Here is a 14,210-nt window from a genome sequence, read left to right on the forward strand (position 1 = left end):
CTCCCCAGCCATAAGTGCAGTCATTACCTCCCCACCGCCTCTGGAATGTGGTTCCCTATCTCCTGCTTTGCTCTGGCTCTTATTCCTTCTTTTGCATGCTGTTCTGAGAGATGTAATTACTACAGAAAATAGCTGATGAAAGTCCTTCATTTCAAATTGCAAACGTGCCTCAAAATTGCTGTACGTGTTCTTTGTTAAGGCAAAACTTGTTTTAGAAATTATCTGAAGCCTCCATTTTTAAGACCTGAAAATATTCAGTATTAACTTCTGGATTTTTTTTACGGACTGTGAGAACTGCACTGTGTGTCAAATTCAGGCACTATCATAATGCTTGAATTAGAAAAAGCGTCTAATAAAAGGAAATGGATGTCCCATCCCTGGAAGTGTCCAAGGCCAGGTTGGACGGGCTTGGAGCAACCTGGTCTAGCGGAAGGTGTCCCTGGCTATGGCAGGGGGTGGAATGAGGTGAGCTTTAAGTTTCCTTCCAACCCAAACCATTCTGGGATTCTATGAAATATTTGTAAATATATCTACCTAAGGAGGGATCCTACATGTAACTAGTAACAGCCAGTCCCAAAAACAGTGAGATGCTTTATGTACAAATATTGCCAGGTTATTTGCTATGATAACTGGTTGCTAATGTAAGAAGCCATTTGGGTATAGAAATATTAATATTAATCAGAGATTAATTAGTTATCTGGGAATACTAAAGCAATTTCCTACCAAACCCAGAAAGACATGAGTTATGCCTCCGAGGATGGGTAAGAAGAAAGACAAGATCCTTGATGACTAAGAATTGTGTAATTTCACCGAGAGTGTTTGAAGAACATGAAGACTTTCATACAGAAAACACAAGTGCTGAGATTGATCTCAAAGAGTTGTCCTCTGATAAATTGTGACAAAACTGAGAGCAGAAGCTGAGACAACAATGAAGAAATGAAAAAAACAAACAGTTTGACCAGAGACTGCAGAAAAATCACAGACTTCTCACTTTTGGCAGACACACTCCATGGAGATGGACCCCTCTGGGCCCTTGGGGTTCACACAGGCAAACCATGGTGCCTCTGAACCATGGTAACCACAAGCATGGGTGCTCCTCTGAGTGGGAAATACTTGGCACAGTCACATCTCAATTATCCACGGACAATTTATCCACTGCATGGATGGATTAACCACAAGACACAGGAGGACGCCGGCACTGGCGTCACGTAGAGCTGCCTGTGCCCTTTAGTGGCCTTGGACACTTCCAGGGATGGGGCAGCCACAGCTTCTCTGGGCAACCTGTGCCAGGGCCTCACCACTCTCACAGCCAAGAACTCCTTCCCAACATCTAACCTTTGTCAGTGGGAAGCCATTCCCCCTTGTCCTGTCCCTGGTCAGGTCCTTGTTCAAAGCCCCTCTCCAGCTCTCTTGGAGCCCCTTTAGGCACTGGAAGGGGCTCTGAGGTCTCCACAGAATCTTCTCCAAGCTGAACACTCCCAGCTGTCCCAACCTATTTATTAACAGGCCTGTCACAAATACTTGATTTAAGTAACCGAAATTACTTGGTAAAATAACATTTAGTTAAGATTATTTATCTCTGTTAATATATAAACTGTTTAAGTTATTACAGACACTGAACAACCTTTCAGTGGACACCACTCACCAACTTAACATCTAAAACACCTCTGCAATATGGCTCACTGCTGGTTTTAGCAACAGTAGGGAGCAGTTTTAATTTCCTGAAGCAAATGCCTGCCCCAGAGCAGAGTTAACTGTGAGCAACCCCCAATGGGAGGAGCAGGGAAGAGGATGTGAATGCCTCTCCCATCCTCCCTTGTCTGATGAGGACAGACCATTCAGCAAGGCAGGGCAAAACCTCCAGGAAATACATATAATGGGAGTCACTATTAAGCCTTCATCAGCTCTGGGACAGCATTAAGACTTGGCTCGTTTTCCTTTTCATTTTAGTGATTTTGGTGATAAAATTACTTGGCTCTGAACACTTCAAAACGCCCTTTTCTCTGCCACATGAGATACTGTCATGTTTCCCCTTGCTGTGCTTCCCATTCACTTGCACAAATTATCTTTTCTTCTTCTTTGAAATTATGTTAAAATAAACAATGAAAATATACAAAGGAACCTATATTCTCTTATTGAATAATTAGATGCTATCTTTGAACACACAGCCAAAGTCTGACATCCAATAAATCCAAGACAAAGCTTCAATTAGCCCAGATAATGCCCATAAACCCAGCAGTGCTTTACAAAGATATGTAAATGTCAGCACCTTCATTTTGCAGGGAGAAAATAGAGTGCTGAGAGCAGACGTGGTCAGATCACATCACATCCACGAATCCAGACCCCTTTATTCCCAGACTAATCAGTATCTCTTATAACAGTGTTTCTTTACATACTAACATTTAACTATGCTGTAATATACATCAACAGACAGGAAATATTACCCCCAATCCTTTGGAAACAGCTGTGATTTTTCTATCAAACAACTGAGTATACATTCACTCTGCTTATCTGCAAGTTTTATGAAAAGCTGCTCTCCTAATTAAAATCACTGAATCATTAAGGTTGGAAAAGTCCTCCAAGATCATTGAGTCTAACCTTTGACTAAACACCATCTTGTCAACTAAACCACAGCACTGAGTGCCACATCCAGCCATTGAAATACGCCTCTAAAGATCTAAAGAAATTAAAAAAATAAGACATCTGAAGATTTTTAAAAATTGAGGAAATTTTCTTTTTTTAGGAAAGAAAAATAATCAGGTTTTGGACAATAACAAAAAACATCTCAATGATTATCTTTGGCACTCAAAAGTGAAAAAAAATCTAAGATTTTATAAGTCTTTATCTAACTTAAAAATAAAAATATCATTAAGAAACAAAAGTTGCTGAATGCAGAACGAGAGAAAGAAACAGCTGGGCTCCAACTGAAGAGAGGTCCTGACACCCAATGATTATTTTCTGTCCTTTGCCAGCATCATCTGCCCTCATGAAAGGACAGCACGTGCACGGAAAAAATGGACTACGAGTCTATTTGCAGATACAAACCAAAACTCTGCTCTTCCTACACCACATAAATTGTGGCTGCTCCATCCCTGGAAGTGCCCAAGGCCAAGCTGGACAGGGCTTGGAGCAACCCAGTCTAGTGGAAGGTGTCCCTGTGCATGGCAAGGGATTAGAACTGGATGAGCTTTAAGGTCCCTTCCAACCCAAACCATTCTGTGTTTCTGTGATTCAAAGTAGCACAAGAAGCAGACTTCAAACATCAAACCAAGACTCAGAGAAAGCTTTAGCTTCCTCAGTAACTCTGCTAAGCTCTGACAATCCACAGTCCAGCTTTATCCAGGTAAAACTACTGCAGAAATCCACAGAGAACAGTCAGGCTTTGGTCATGCTGCAGCATCCAGAAGGGAGAGAAATGATGGCTGTAATACAGGGTGAGCTGACAGAGTTAACAGGCACCACAAGGAGTTGCTTAACAGAAAAAGCAAACTTGGAAAGAAAAGAAAGTGGTTAGTCACGAGGGATTATAATGGCCCATAGTAAACAGTCCGGTTCATCAAACAAACAAAGCAAATTCCCCATCCTGCAAGATGCTGGGGAATTCTCTGAAAGGAAGTGCAGCCTCTCTGCTTTCAGTGCATTCAGTCAGTGGGGATTCACAGCGAGAAGCACCACCTCCCACGAGGGAATACTGAACCTCTGGAGGCATCCAAGATGAGCACAGCACATGGCTCACAACCCAGAGCACAAACAGTAAGGTGCAAATGCACACTCCCTTCACCAGTGGGTTTAGAGAGACTTGCAGAAGTAACTTCAAAAAATAAACCCTCCCTCACGTAACTCTCAGAGCTCACCAGCTCCTACTTCTCATCAACAAAAACTGTCAGTGCCTTCTGTTCTGGGCTGTAAAAATAAAAGCTCAGAGCTGCAGGGACTGCATCCTGCCAGGAGTCCCAGCTCGGCACGTTAGGTTACACAGGAAAAGCCTTTGGAGGCCTTGGACCTGTGTCTGGGGTTTGAGGAATGTGCAATTAAAATCAGCTGCTCCTAAAGTGGCAGAAGGGTGGAGGCTGACAATAATAAACTCATTTGAAAGCAGTGTCTTCTCCACAGCTCTACCAGATACCAAATTAGAAACACTTCTGGCAACATTTTGTCTGCTGCTTGTGAGGCAAAAAGGAAGAGACTTGCTAAATTTCAGCTGACAGGCTTTTGCATTTTTCCCAGGTTCAGCCACAGGCACATCTGTGGAGTGAGGAACGTCCCTGCACTGGCTTCAGTGGACAAGAAACAAAAGGCCCAACCAAGCACGGTGCTGAAGGCTCTTCATTCACAAAAACATCCATTTCTCCATAAAATGTCTTTGTTGGACTCCCTGTAACAAAGACTCTCAGACAAACTACCAAAAGCAGCTGCTGGTGGCAACTGTCAACAGGGAATCAGCGCTGACCCTACCTGGACCAGAATTATCTCACCACAATGAGTAAGATGGGTATGAGAGACCACATCTGCACTGTCATTTGGAGTCATAGAATCATGGAGTATTCTGAGCTGGAAGGGACTTACAAGGATCATCCAAGTCCAACTCCTGTCCCTGCACAGGACAGCCCCAGGAATCCCACCATGTGACTGAGCATTGTCCAAACACTCCTTGAGATCTGGCAGGCTGGAGTCCTCCAGTTCCATGTTGTGCACTCAGCAGTGCAATGTGCTGCCACTGTGGACACACTCAGGTGAAACCCAATCACACAACACTAAGTATCCACACATTTTAGCATGAATTTCCTATTTACTCCCATACCACACACCCTACTTTAGGCTTTCAAACCAGTGTGGCTACACAAAGTTGAACCTTTCCAGAGCAAGCACAGCTTCACAGCAGCAATGCTTTCCCTCTGCATAATGCTGATTATTAAACCAGGACAGGCAGGCCCAGCAGATTCTGACAGATGCCTAAAGGGAGGGAAATTAACCCAAAATTCAGACAAGTGAATCTCTGTCGTATTATGCAGCCTCGGGATATAGACTCATGACTTAACTAAGTAGACTTTTCCTCCAGACTATCTCCTACAAACCATCACTCTGTGTTAATCGTGCTTCTGCACAGCATCTCTGCTCAGCACCGAATTTAACATGACAAACTAGGACCTTATCGCAGCAGCCATCACACGATGCAGTTTGACAGGAGAGGCTCAGAGCCTGCTTCCAGACAGCATGACCTTTTCCAGCATTTTTACAGATTCTTGCATATATTTACCAGAAAACACCACGGCAATGGGATAATGAGAGCTACCAGGAGTGAGCAGCACTGTGACCAGCAAATCTGATCCTGCATTAGGAATTACATGGGAAGATCAACAGGGCCAAAGCCTTGAGCATGAACATTTTTTATGACAGCAGAATGGAAAAACCTTAGAAATAGGAAGAAAAAGTGGAAGAGACAAATCAGAGCAAAAGGAGGTAATAAAAAGAAAAACAGTGATCAAAAACATGGCTGGGTGAGGAGCAGCTTGGAGAGGTTCACAAAAGGGATCTCACTTTCTGGAAGCAGTGGGGAGCAGAAAGGCAATTCAGACAACTTGTCCCAAGGTGAAACCACACATGAGATACACAAAAGCTTATGGGATGGACATCCAATGGGTCCTCAAAAGCCAGCCTGCATTCCTCAGCTATCCACTGCTGCAGGAAAGTGGATTCAATGACCCTGAGTGCTCCAGCCAGTCCTACACTGCTAATAGCACAGGTTCCTCCCTATTCTAATGCTGGATTATGCAAAAGACTATCCAGAACTGCCAAGTCAGGGCTTTGCATTATGACTCCAGAGCCCAGCAGAGCTGCTGTGATAAGGCATTAGCTGGACACGCCGCTCTCATTAACCTCCTCTCTGTGCTCACTCCCCACCATGCTGGGTAAAACCAGCCTCCTGCTCTCCCTGTGTGAGCTGTGCTCACACAGCTGATGCACGGGACATGACAGGAGTTCCAGCCCTCCTCAATCCCCTGTGCCTCTGGCACAGCCAGATCTCCTCAGAGACAAAGTCTCTGCCTGTAGTGAAGTCATTCTTCTAAGCCAGAGGCCAATGTGGAGATCCCTTTTGAGGTTACATCAGCTCCGAGGACACGTTTGTGCTCCACAGGAGAAAGGTTGGACACAGAGCAGAACATCAACTGAGGAAATTACAGGACCCTTCTCCAAAGAGAAGAACTCCTGTAAACTCTCAACACTTGTACAGACTATTAAATGCAGGGCATATTTCCAGTCCTGCCTGACCTAGTCATCTGTCTTGGAAGAAAATGAGATGCTGTAATATTTGTTTTCCAAGTTGACTGCTGCAAAAGAAACTGCTATGACCCAAAGCAACAACTCAAATCAAACACTTCCAAAAATACAGTTCCAGTCTGAAAAAGTTTGCTGCACTCTTGGAATGTTTACCACCATAAATTTCGAGGGTTACTGGTAGGTCATGCATGAAAATTTGACTTCGGAAAGGGTGATTCTGACAATGTAACCTAAATTTTAGCTACTCTTGAAAGTGGACTGTAAAGTTGTAAGTAAATACACGTTCCTGAGGAATAACCACATTCAACTTGCAAAGTAACACTTAAAATACCTCAGAAGAGTAGATGAGTTGCTGTAGTCCTACTCTCAAGAGTGACAAGAAAGACAGGAAAACAGCAGCCTGAGTGCACAAGCTTGCAAAGAGTTCTCCATGGAGAGAACCACATACACATGGAATTTAATGCCCAGTCCAGGCTAACATCTGATCAAGGGAGCTCCTTGTCCTACAAAGATTCTGCAGAAACACAAATTCCCATGCCAACTGATTTGCAACACAGAGACCTCCAAAAGTAGTGGGGTTTGCATGGAATTATTTTCCTCTGTTATCAGAACCATTCAGGTCAACAACCTGTCAGCGCTGCAATTTCTTTCCAAATGGTAACCAGACTAACTGTGCAGACCTTCTCCAGCCCTCCATGTTCCAGACATTACTTACAGTGGTGTGATGAGAGACGCTGCCTCCGATGTTGAGGTTTTTGAGGAGCTGTGGAGAGCCTCCATACTGTCCCGAGATCTGCTTCCTGACCTCTGCAGCCACAGTTCTGGAACAAGACAGGGACAACATTATCTCTGTAAAAGACTCACGATGAGGATGATATATCAGATATGCTTCACGGTGCTGCTGGAATGAAAGCAGTGCGCTGGTTGGAACGAGGGTGTCATCGGCCAGTAAGAACAGATCCTGCATAATGAATTCCCAGGAATCACAAAACTCTCATATGTACACATTCTTAACAGTAATTAATTTTTTTTTCCTTTTGTGAGCTGCTCTTTTGTGCACATCCGTGGCAATAAAATGCCCGTGACCCTAAGCACAAATTAACTTGTTCCCAGCAGGTTCTTTCCAGTTCCTACCAAGAGCTCTCCTCACCCCTTAACAGTTCCAAACCTGGTCACACAGCTGCTCCTTTACTCTGCATTTTCAATCCTCGCTTATTTTTGGGTTTTGCAGTCACAGTTAGACAAGGGACCAGGAAACAAATGACTGGGTCATACAAAAAAGCGTTTCCTTTTCCATATAGGAAAGGTAAAGGTGGGATTATGGTGTTTAGCAGAGGAGACACTGGCTGGCAGGTCACACTGCCTTGTGGTCTCTGCCAGCAGAATTCCCATCACTGGGCAATCTCCTCACCAGGAAGGAAGAACACAGAGCAGCCCTTTCATACCTGAAGGGTGAAATCCACAGTGTCCCTCCGGGGTTTTCTACTTTCCCCAAAACACCACATTGTCACTGCTAAGGCTGAAAACACAACAGCTAGGTAAAACCACCTGAAGGAGGAAGGAAGAATAAGGAAGAGCACAACAGAAAGGGAAATCTGATGGTCAAGGACTGTCTTAAAGAGCCACAGGTCCAGCCCTACCACAGCCATCCAGACATCCATCCTGCAGCCCAGTGGGAAGCTGCAGCTCCTCTCAGCAAGGATAGCAAAGCTTCTGAGTATGGTGGAAATGATTTTTGTTCCAAAAGCACACCAAAACACCATATTCCTTCCACAAAAAAGTGTTTTGCTGAAAATCTGCTGACTACCTACAGGACCTCACCGTGATGAGAGTGCTGCTCTCTAGGAGACAAAACAAATTTATTTGTAACGAACCCACTCCTCAATCATCATTCACCACATTGTAGCACTGCCATCCACTCTGGCTCCCAGAAGGAATGACCATCTCCAAAGAGACACTAACCAGTCCATAAGACAGATGAAGAGGCTGCAAGGACACAGGTGATTATTTTCTGCTGTATCAGTGATCTTTGTAGGAACAGCATCACGGCTGAGAGACTCCCTCCTGATCTCACCAGGGGAACATGCTGTGTGTCAGGATAGCACACAAGCTGCTAAAATCCTGTCAAGCAGATGGTTAAACTGCCCCTGAGCAAAACCTTGACACAGGGGTAGGCTCCTGGCTTTGGGATTGCTGGTGGGCAGGAATGGACGCAGATGGAGGCAACTGCTGTCCATGGAAGAGAAGGGAACTCTTAAGAGGGAACTAGTTGGGACAACCAAGGCTACCACAGAGAGCAGATGTTTCCTCAGGCCAGAGGATGGGCATAAGATTAGCCAGAGGAAGCATTATTTTGTCTTTTTAAAAAAGTGGACTGTAGAAGGGAAAAAAATAAAGTTTTATGTATTCTGGCTGCAAGAATTCATTTCCTTCGTGTTTGCCTTTATCCACAGGAGCTGATGTTTTCACTTCTGAAGGGTGGCTTTTGAAAATGGACCAAGCAGCTCCTGCTGGTGACAGACAATATCAAGGAAAAACCATCCCCCTGCTCCCACCACGTGCACACCCACACTCACAGACACACACGTGAGGACAAACCACACGTGCTGCTGGCTTTTGTAGGAAAATTTGGAATGTATTAAATGGCTGCTTGGCACAGAAAGCACTGTGCATGTGTGGCTGATGATTTAAAAGTTTGCCCTCGGGTTGCAGACAGGCTCTGCTTTAAAGCAGACTCTCACTCTGTGTGTTTTGTGTCACTCCTGACGATGCACAGAGAGAGAGCCCTGGCAGGAAAAATCAAAACCCACATTTCGCCACACAGCACGACACAGGAAAAACTACCAATCCTTCCCCATTTTCAAGAGACATTTCCAGATGGAAAGTACAGCTAGAAAAGGAAATCTGTCCTCAGCTGTGAGACCACAGCCGTGTCTGGCCATTACTCAGCGCCTGCTCCTCATGAACCCAAGACGTGCTCTGGGACAGACCCCGGAAGGGCTCTCCATCCTTCCTTCTCCTGCCCGTTGGGCTCAGCTGGGAGCTGTGCTGTGTTTGAGGCACAGCCTGTCAATACACTCCAACTTGAAGCAGAAACAAGCCCAGCTGCAATCCCTGTTGCTCAGGGGCACTGTGAGTTCGCACGGCTGTGACTGCGCTGCCCGACATCATCACGGCTGAGAAGGGCGTTTGGTGCAACAGGGGAAGAAAGGTGGCACAACAAAAGGCTGGCACTGATCAACCATGTTGCTGCCTCATTAATAACCTCACTGGATATTAAAAGTTGCCCTGAAGCGTGACCACAGAAAGTCAGAACTGAACCTCCAATAGGTTTCACCAAGACACCATCATCACTCTCAAGTCTTAAGCACTCCTGCCTCTCCACAAGTACCAATCAAACCTCTCCCCATGTGAAGCAAATACATACTGTCTAAACCTCAAAATTCCTGAGTGGAGTCTGCAGGACTTACTACTACTTATTCCAAGCCTGCCTGCAGTCTAATCCACAGCTCACATTGTCTCCTTTCTGTATCACTGCACTCACAAAGGTATTGGACCCCATTTCCCTACTGGAAAGCATCATGTCTGACATTTAGCAACCATCTTCTAATATAATCTGTTCACTAAATGTATTTATGTGTAATCTATACCCATTTGGTTTTGTGCCAACATTATCAGGTTCAATAGCTCTCCTCCCACTCCTTCCCACTTGCCAGGTATCCCATCCCAGCCTTCCTTCTGAGCAATGGCAGAGCCTGCAACAAGCTTTGGGCTCCCTTGATCACCCTGATGGCTCTCCTGTGTTTGTTCCAGTTGGCAGTCACACCTTTTAGCAGGTGTGCTTCATCCTGATCACTCACTCCAGACAAGAAGCAGAACCTTTGTACAACCAAATGAGAATTTTCCTATTGAGAAAACACCTCAGCTGACTACTTTTAGGGCTGTTTCCTTAGTGCTTCATCACAGAGGTTCCCAGTTTCCCTAAAACTAATACCACCTGGTCTAGTGGAAATTGTCCCTGCCCATGGCAGAGGGTTGGAATGAGATGAACTTTAAGGTCTCTTCCAGCCCAAACCATGTCCATGACAAACTATTCATGACTAGTAGTTCATGCTATACTATAATCCTGAACACCATTTTTAACCAAAAGAAATGCTGATGTTACACCAAACCAAATCAGAAAAAAAAATCAATTCGGTAGAGCAGAAGAGCCATTAAAGCTTTGATAATTAAAAGGACAAATAAAAACCTGCCTCCTTAATAACTATCCAATATTCAACACATAACCTGGGATCCTCAGACAAACATTCCAGTTAATTACAGCCCACAGCCTCTCGAATGTTGAAATGTTTAAAGTACATCTTCCCCAGTCACTTCCTTTCTGACCTTCTTCACTGGTTAATTATTGTGTGTGCATTGGTTCACACAGAAAAAAAAAATCCACAAGGAAGAGGAAAAAAATTCCCCTTGGAACTGGCTTCTAAAGGAAAACAAAACTGGTCATTCTGAAAGTACTCTGAGCTGCAAATACCAAAATGAAACCATTTGTTTGCACTCCCATAGTTCTTTACTACACACAGAAATGATTTCTGTTTCTATGTGGCCTGCCTGGTCAGAACCAAAAATTGTTCCTTCTTTTTTTAATTTTTTTTTTTAGCTTAAGCCATGCACTGGAAATATCAGTTGTTTTTTCTGCCTTCCCCAAAAAAGGCTCCCCAAGACCTGTCTGGTTTTGCAAACCAAAGTTAAGATCTCTTCCCTTTCACAGCAAAGGTGGGTCAGGACACAGCCTCGGGATCACCCACTGAGTGATTTGAGGAAGCCTCTCTTCTCCACAGCCCTCCCCACTTGGAAAAAGCAATGCAAGTTGTAAAACTGTCACTCCTGCCTGTTCTTCATCTTGTGTGTCACGTGCAGGCACTGCACACTCAAGGACCCTTTGCCTCTTGAGAAAGACAGCCTGGCACAGTGAGGCATCCGTGCAACCAAAGCTGCTTGTTCTCCCTCAGAGCAGAGCAAACTGTATTTACACACAGTTTGCTTTTTAAAGTGAAAGCATCACCCTCTGCTCAGCTGTGTAAAACTGCACGTGGCTGGAGGCATCTGTCCTACTACACTCAGTCACTGAGCTTGGATCTGAATTCCCAAAGCCCAGTGGCACTGGCTGGCTGTGTCTGTGCTGCCACTGCAGTGAGATGACCTGTCCCTCTGTCCCTACGTGCTCCACCTGGGCTTTCCTGCCTCCAGCCCTGCTCCATGCAGGTGAGTCACCAGGTAAGAGTCGTACTGGATGAGGGAACCTGCTCCAGGGAGAACTCTGCCCTGGATTTATCCTTCCTTCTAAACCCGAGGTCCTGTTTCCTTCCCAGGGAACTCCCTCCCCTTGGAGTGAAAAGGGTTTGATTTACAGTTGATCCTGACTGCTGCAGGGTACGTGTGGGTTCTTAAATTAACACAGATGAGCAATAAGATATTCCCTTTTTCTTTACCATTGATTAAAACAGAAAACACCATGCAACGCTGCCTGTGGTGTTCTTCTGATAATATTTGATTATTGAGGCTGAAACATCACCCCTGGGCTGCAGTGAAGGGAATGAGCTCCCAAGATACCCAACTGGGAAAATCACGACAGGACTGGATTCCGCAGGAGATCAAAGTCACATCTTGCACTAAAAAAACCCAACCACAGAAGGAAGCAGCTCTGTAGCACAGCCCTGGAGACCAAATGTTGTCCCTGCCTTCTCCCTTGCTTTAAGCAGTCAGGGATTTTCTTGGGCTTCCCAGAGCACCCCCGACTCCCATGTGAGACATCCAGAGTGCCTGAACAGGGCCAGCCAATGTGACTTTGGGAAAGAATGGGAAAGGGCTGCTCTGAAATTTCTGCTAAAAAATCCCTTCACTTATCCATGACAGCGTTGTGACTGCAAATGGCACCTGGATGTGGGAAGAGAATAAGCTGTGATGAACATCCTGCTGTGACCACAAGGTTTCTGTCCCGATTGGATGCTCCTGGAAGGCAGTAACAGGTCTGTTCTTGGTTTCAGTGGGTGCAGGTTTCACACCTGGGGCTGGGCAAAGGTGGTTGTCAGCCTCCCCAGCGCATCCTACAGGCAATGCAAAAGGGCTCTAAATGAACATAAATGTAAATTTGGCCTTCCCAAGTCCCCTTTTCCAGCACTCCATCAGTGTAAAGGGAGCTGCAGCAGAAATAAACTGCTCATTCTGAATGTAGTGCCATAAGTGTTTTCCCCTAAATTCAAATCCATAAAGACAAGGAGCTGTGTCTGCTCCAAAAATCTGTCCATTTACAATGTAAGAGCCCTGGATGATGGGGAATTTCCAAATCACTCAGTGTCTGTCAGCCAGGGCTCTGCTGAAGACCTTCCCAACCCCAGGCAGCAGCACCTCATGGCACTGTGGGGTTCCTGTTCACACAGAATCACCTCAAAAGGGGCTGGACCCATGAGGTGAAAACAGTTTTCTCCAGACTCCATGGAGAGCTGGGGACAGGAAAACTGAAAATTCTCAGCAAGAGAATGCAGAGCAGTGGTAAAAAAAAAATAAAAAAAAATAAAAAATCACACTATGGGCTTTGTGTTAGGCTGAAACATGCAGCAAAGCAGAGGGTAAGCCAGGTGTGTTGTTCCAAGCCAGAGGAATCCTCTTTAACTGTGGAATCAGTAAAGGAAAAACAAAACTCTTTTCAAGGCAAAACACTTCCAAAATGGTGATGGTCTGACCAAAGAAGCAGTTCTGGATTCCCCAGATAACCCAATCTCAGGATGGTCCAAGAGCAACAACAAGGCACTAAGTCAGGGGCTCGGATGAAAGGTTACATGAGTTTGTCCAATATGCATTTGTTGTGTGATGTTTAAATGGTGATTTTTCTTCTTTTTCTGTATTTGAACTCTAAAAGAACATGCACACCTTTTCCTCTGCCTGCCCCTGGAAAGACTGGAGTGCTGTGATACAACATGCTTCAATTACCAGGACATTCAGGAGCACAGAACTGACCTTTCTGGTGGTGGGGCTTCCACATTCCATTTCTCTGCCAAGCAGCCCCATACCCAGGAAATGTACTGGGATAATGCAACTGGGAATGTGAACAGGACGCAGGTGACGGGGTGAGCGCTCGGTGGGGACAGTGCAGAACAACCCCAGAGGCGCCAGACACAGCACAGAACACCCAGTCCTGCTAAGAACAGCTTTAAACTGCCAGAGGGCAGGGTTAGATGGGATATTGGGAAGAAATGCTTCCCTGTGAGGGTGGGGAGGCCCTGGCACAGGTTGCCCAGAGGAGCTGTGGCTGCCCCATCCCTGGAAGTTTCCAAGGCCAGGTTGGACGGGGCTTGGAGCAACCTGGGACAGTGTAAGGTGTCCCTGCCCATGGCAGGGGGTGGAACAAGATAATCTTTAAGGTCTTTTCCAACTCAAACCAGTCTGGGATTTTATGAACCTGCCCCTCAAGAATAACACAGTGCTCGTTCATTTTTTATTGAAACTTCTTAATGAGTGAACTTTACTCCCGCCAGTGCAGATCCTGCCTCTCACTAACCTTCCTCAAGTCCCCCAAACACCACACAAACTGAAGAATCAGTAAAGTACCTGTGATGGCCAAAGGTCAGGCTAAAAACCTGTTCTGCTTTAAAGCCTTCTAACAGCAAACCCAGTAGGACCTAATCATGAAGATACCTTGTAAAAGACTATTAAAAAGATACTTTGAAACTGTTGTGGCAATCACTGATAGCCCCTCCCCAGTATTTAAAGACTCAGATGCAATGACCAGGCATGGCACAGCACCGGCATTCTGAGTGGACCCTCGAAGTGCAGCACATTGAAGAAAGCTGGTAAATCAGAGCTGTGAGACCACATCCTTGGTCTTTCCAAGGAACCAGACAGCCCATCTCATGTTTCTTTTTCTACCTCTAAGT

The 14,210-nt window shown here is 45.3% G+C and overlaps 1 protein-coding gene across 15 annotated transcripts in view; it reads right to left on the minus strand.

The window, feature by feature from the left end:
* DOCK7 (dedicator of cytokinesis 7) overlaps positions 1-14,210 on the minus strand; it is a 96,604-nt gene that overhangs the window by 80,297 nt on the left and 2,097 nt on the right. For all 15 annotated transcript variants that reach the window (XM_051796298.1, XM_051796296.1, XM_051796292.1 and 12 more), the window contains exon 2: positions 6,995-7,100. In XM_051796298.1, coding sequence (XP_051652258.1) covers positions 6,995-7,100 — 106 coding nt within the window. The remainder of the gene's footprint in view (positions 1-6,994; positions 7,101-14,210) is intronic.

The sequence above is a fragment of the Manacus candei genome, unplaced genomic scaffold, assembly GCF_025592945.1.
Source record: "Manacus candei isolate 608988 ecotype Guabito, Panama unplaced genomic scaffold, ASM2559294v1 h1tg000005l, whole genome shotgun sequence".
Lineage (NCBI taxonomy): Eukaryota > Metazoa > Chordata > Aves > Passeriformes > Pipridae > Manacus > Manacus candei.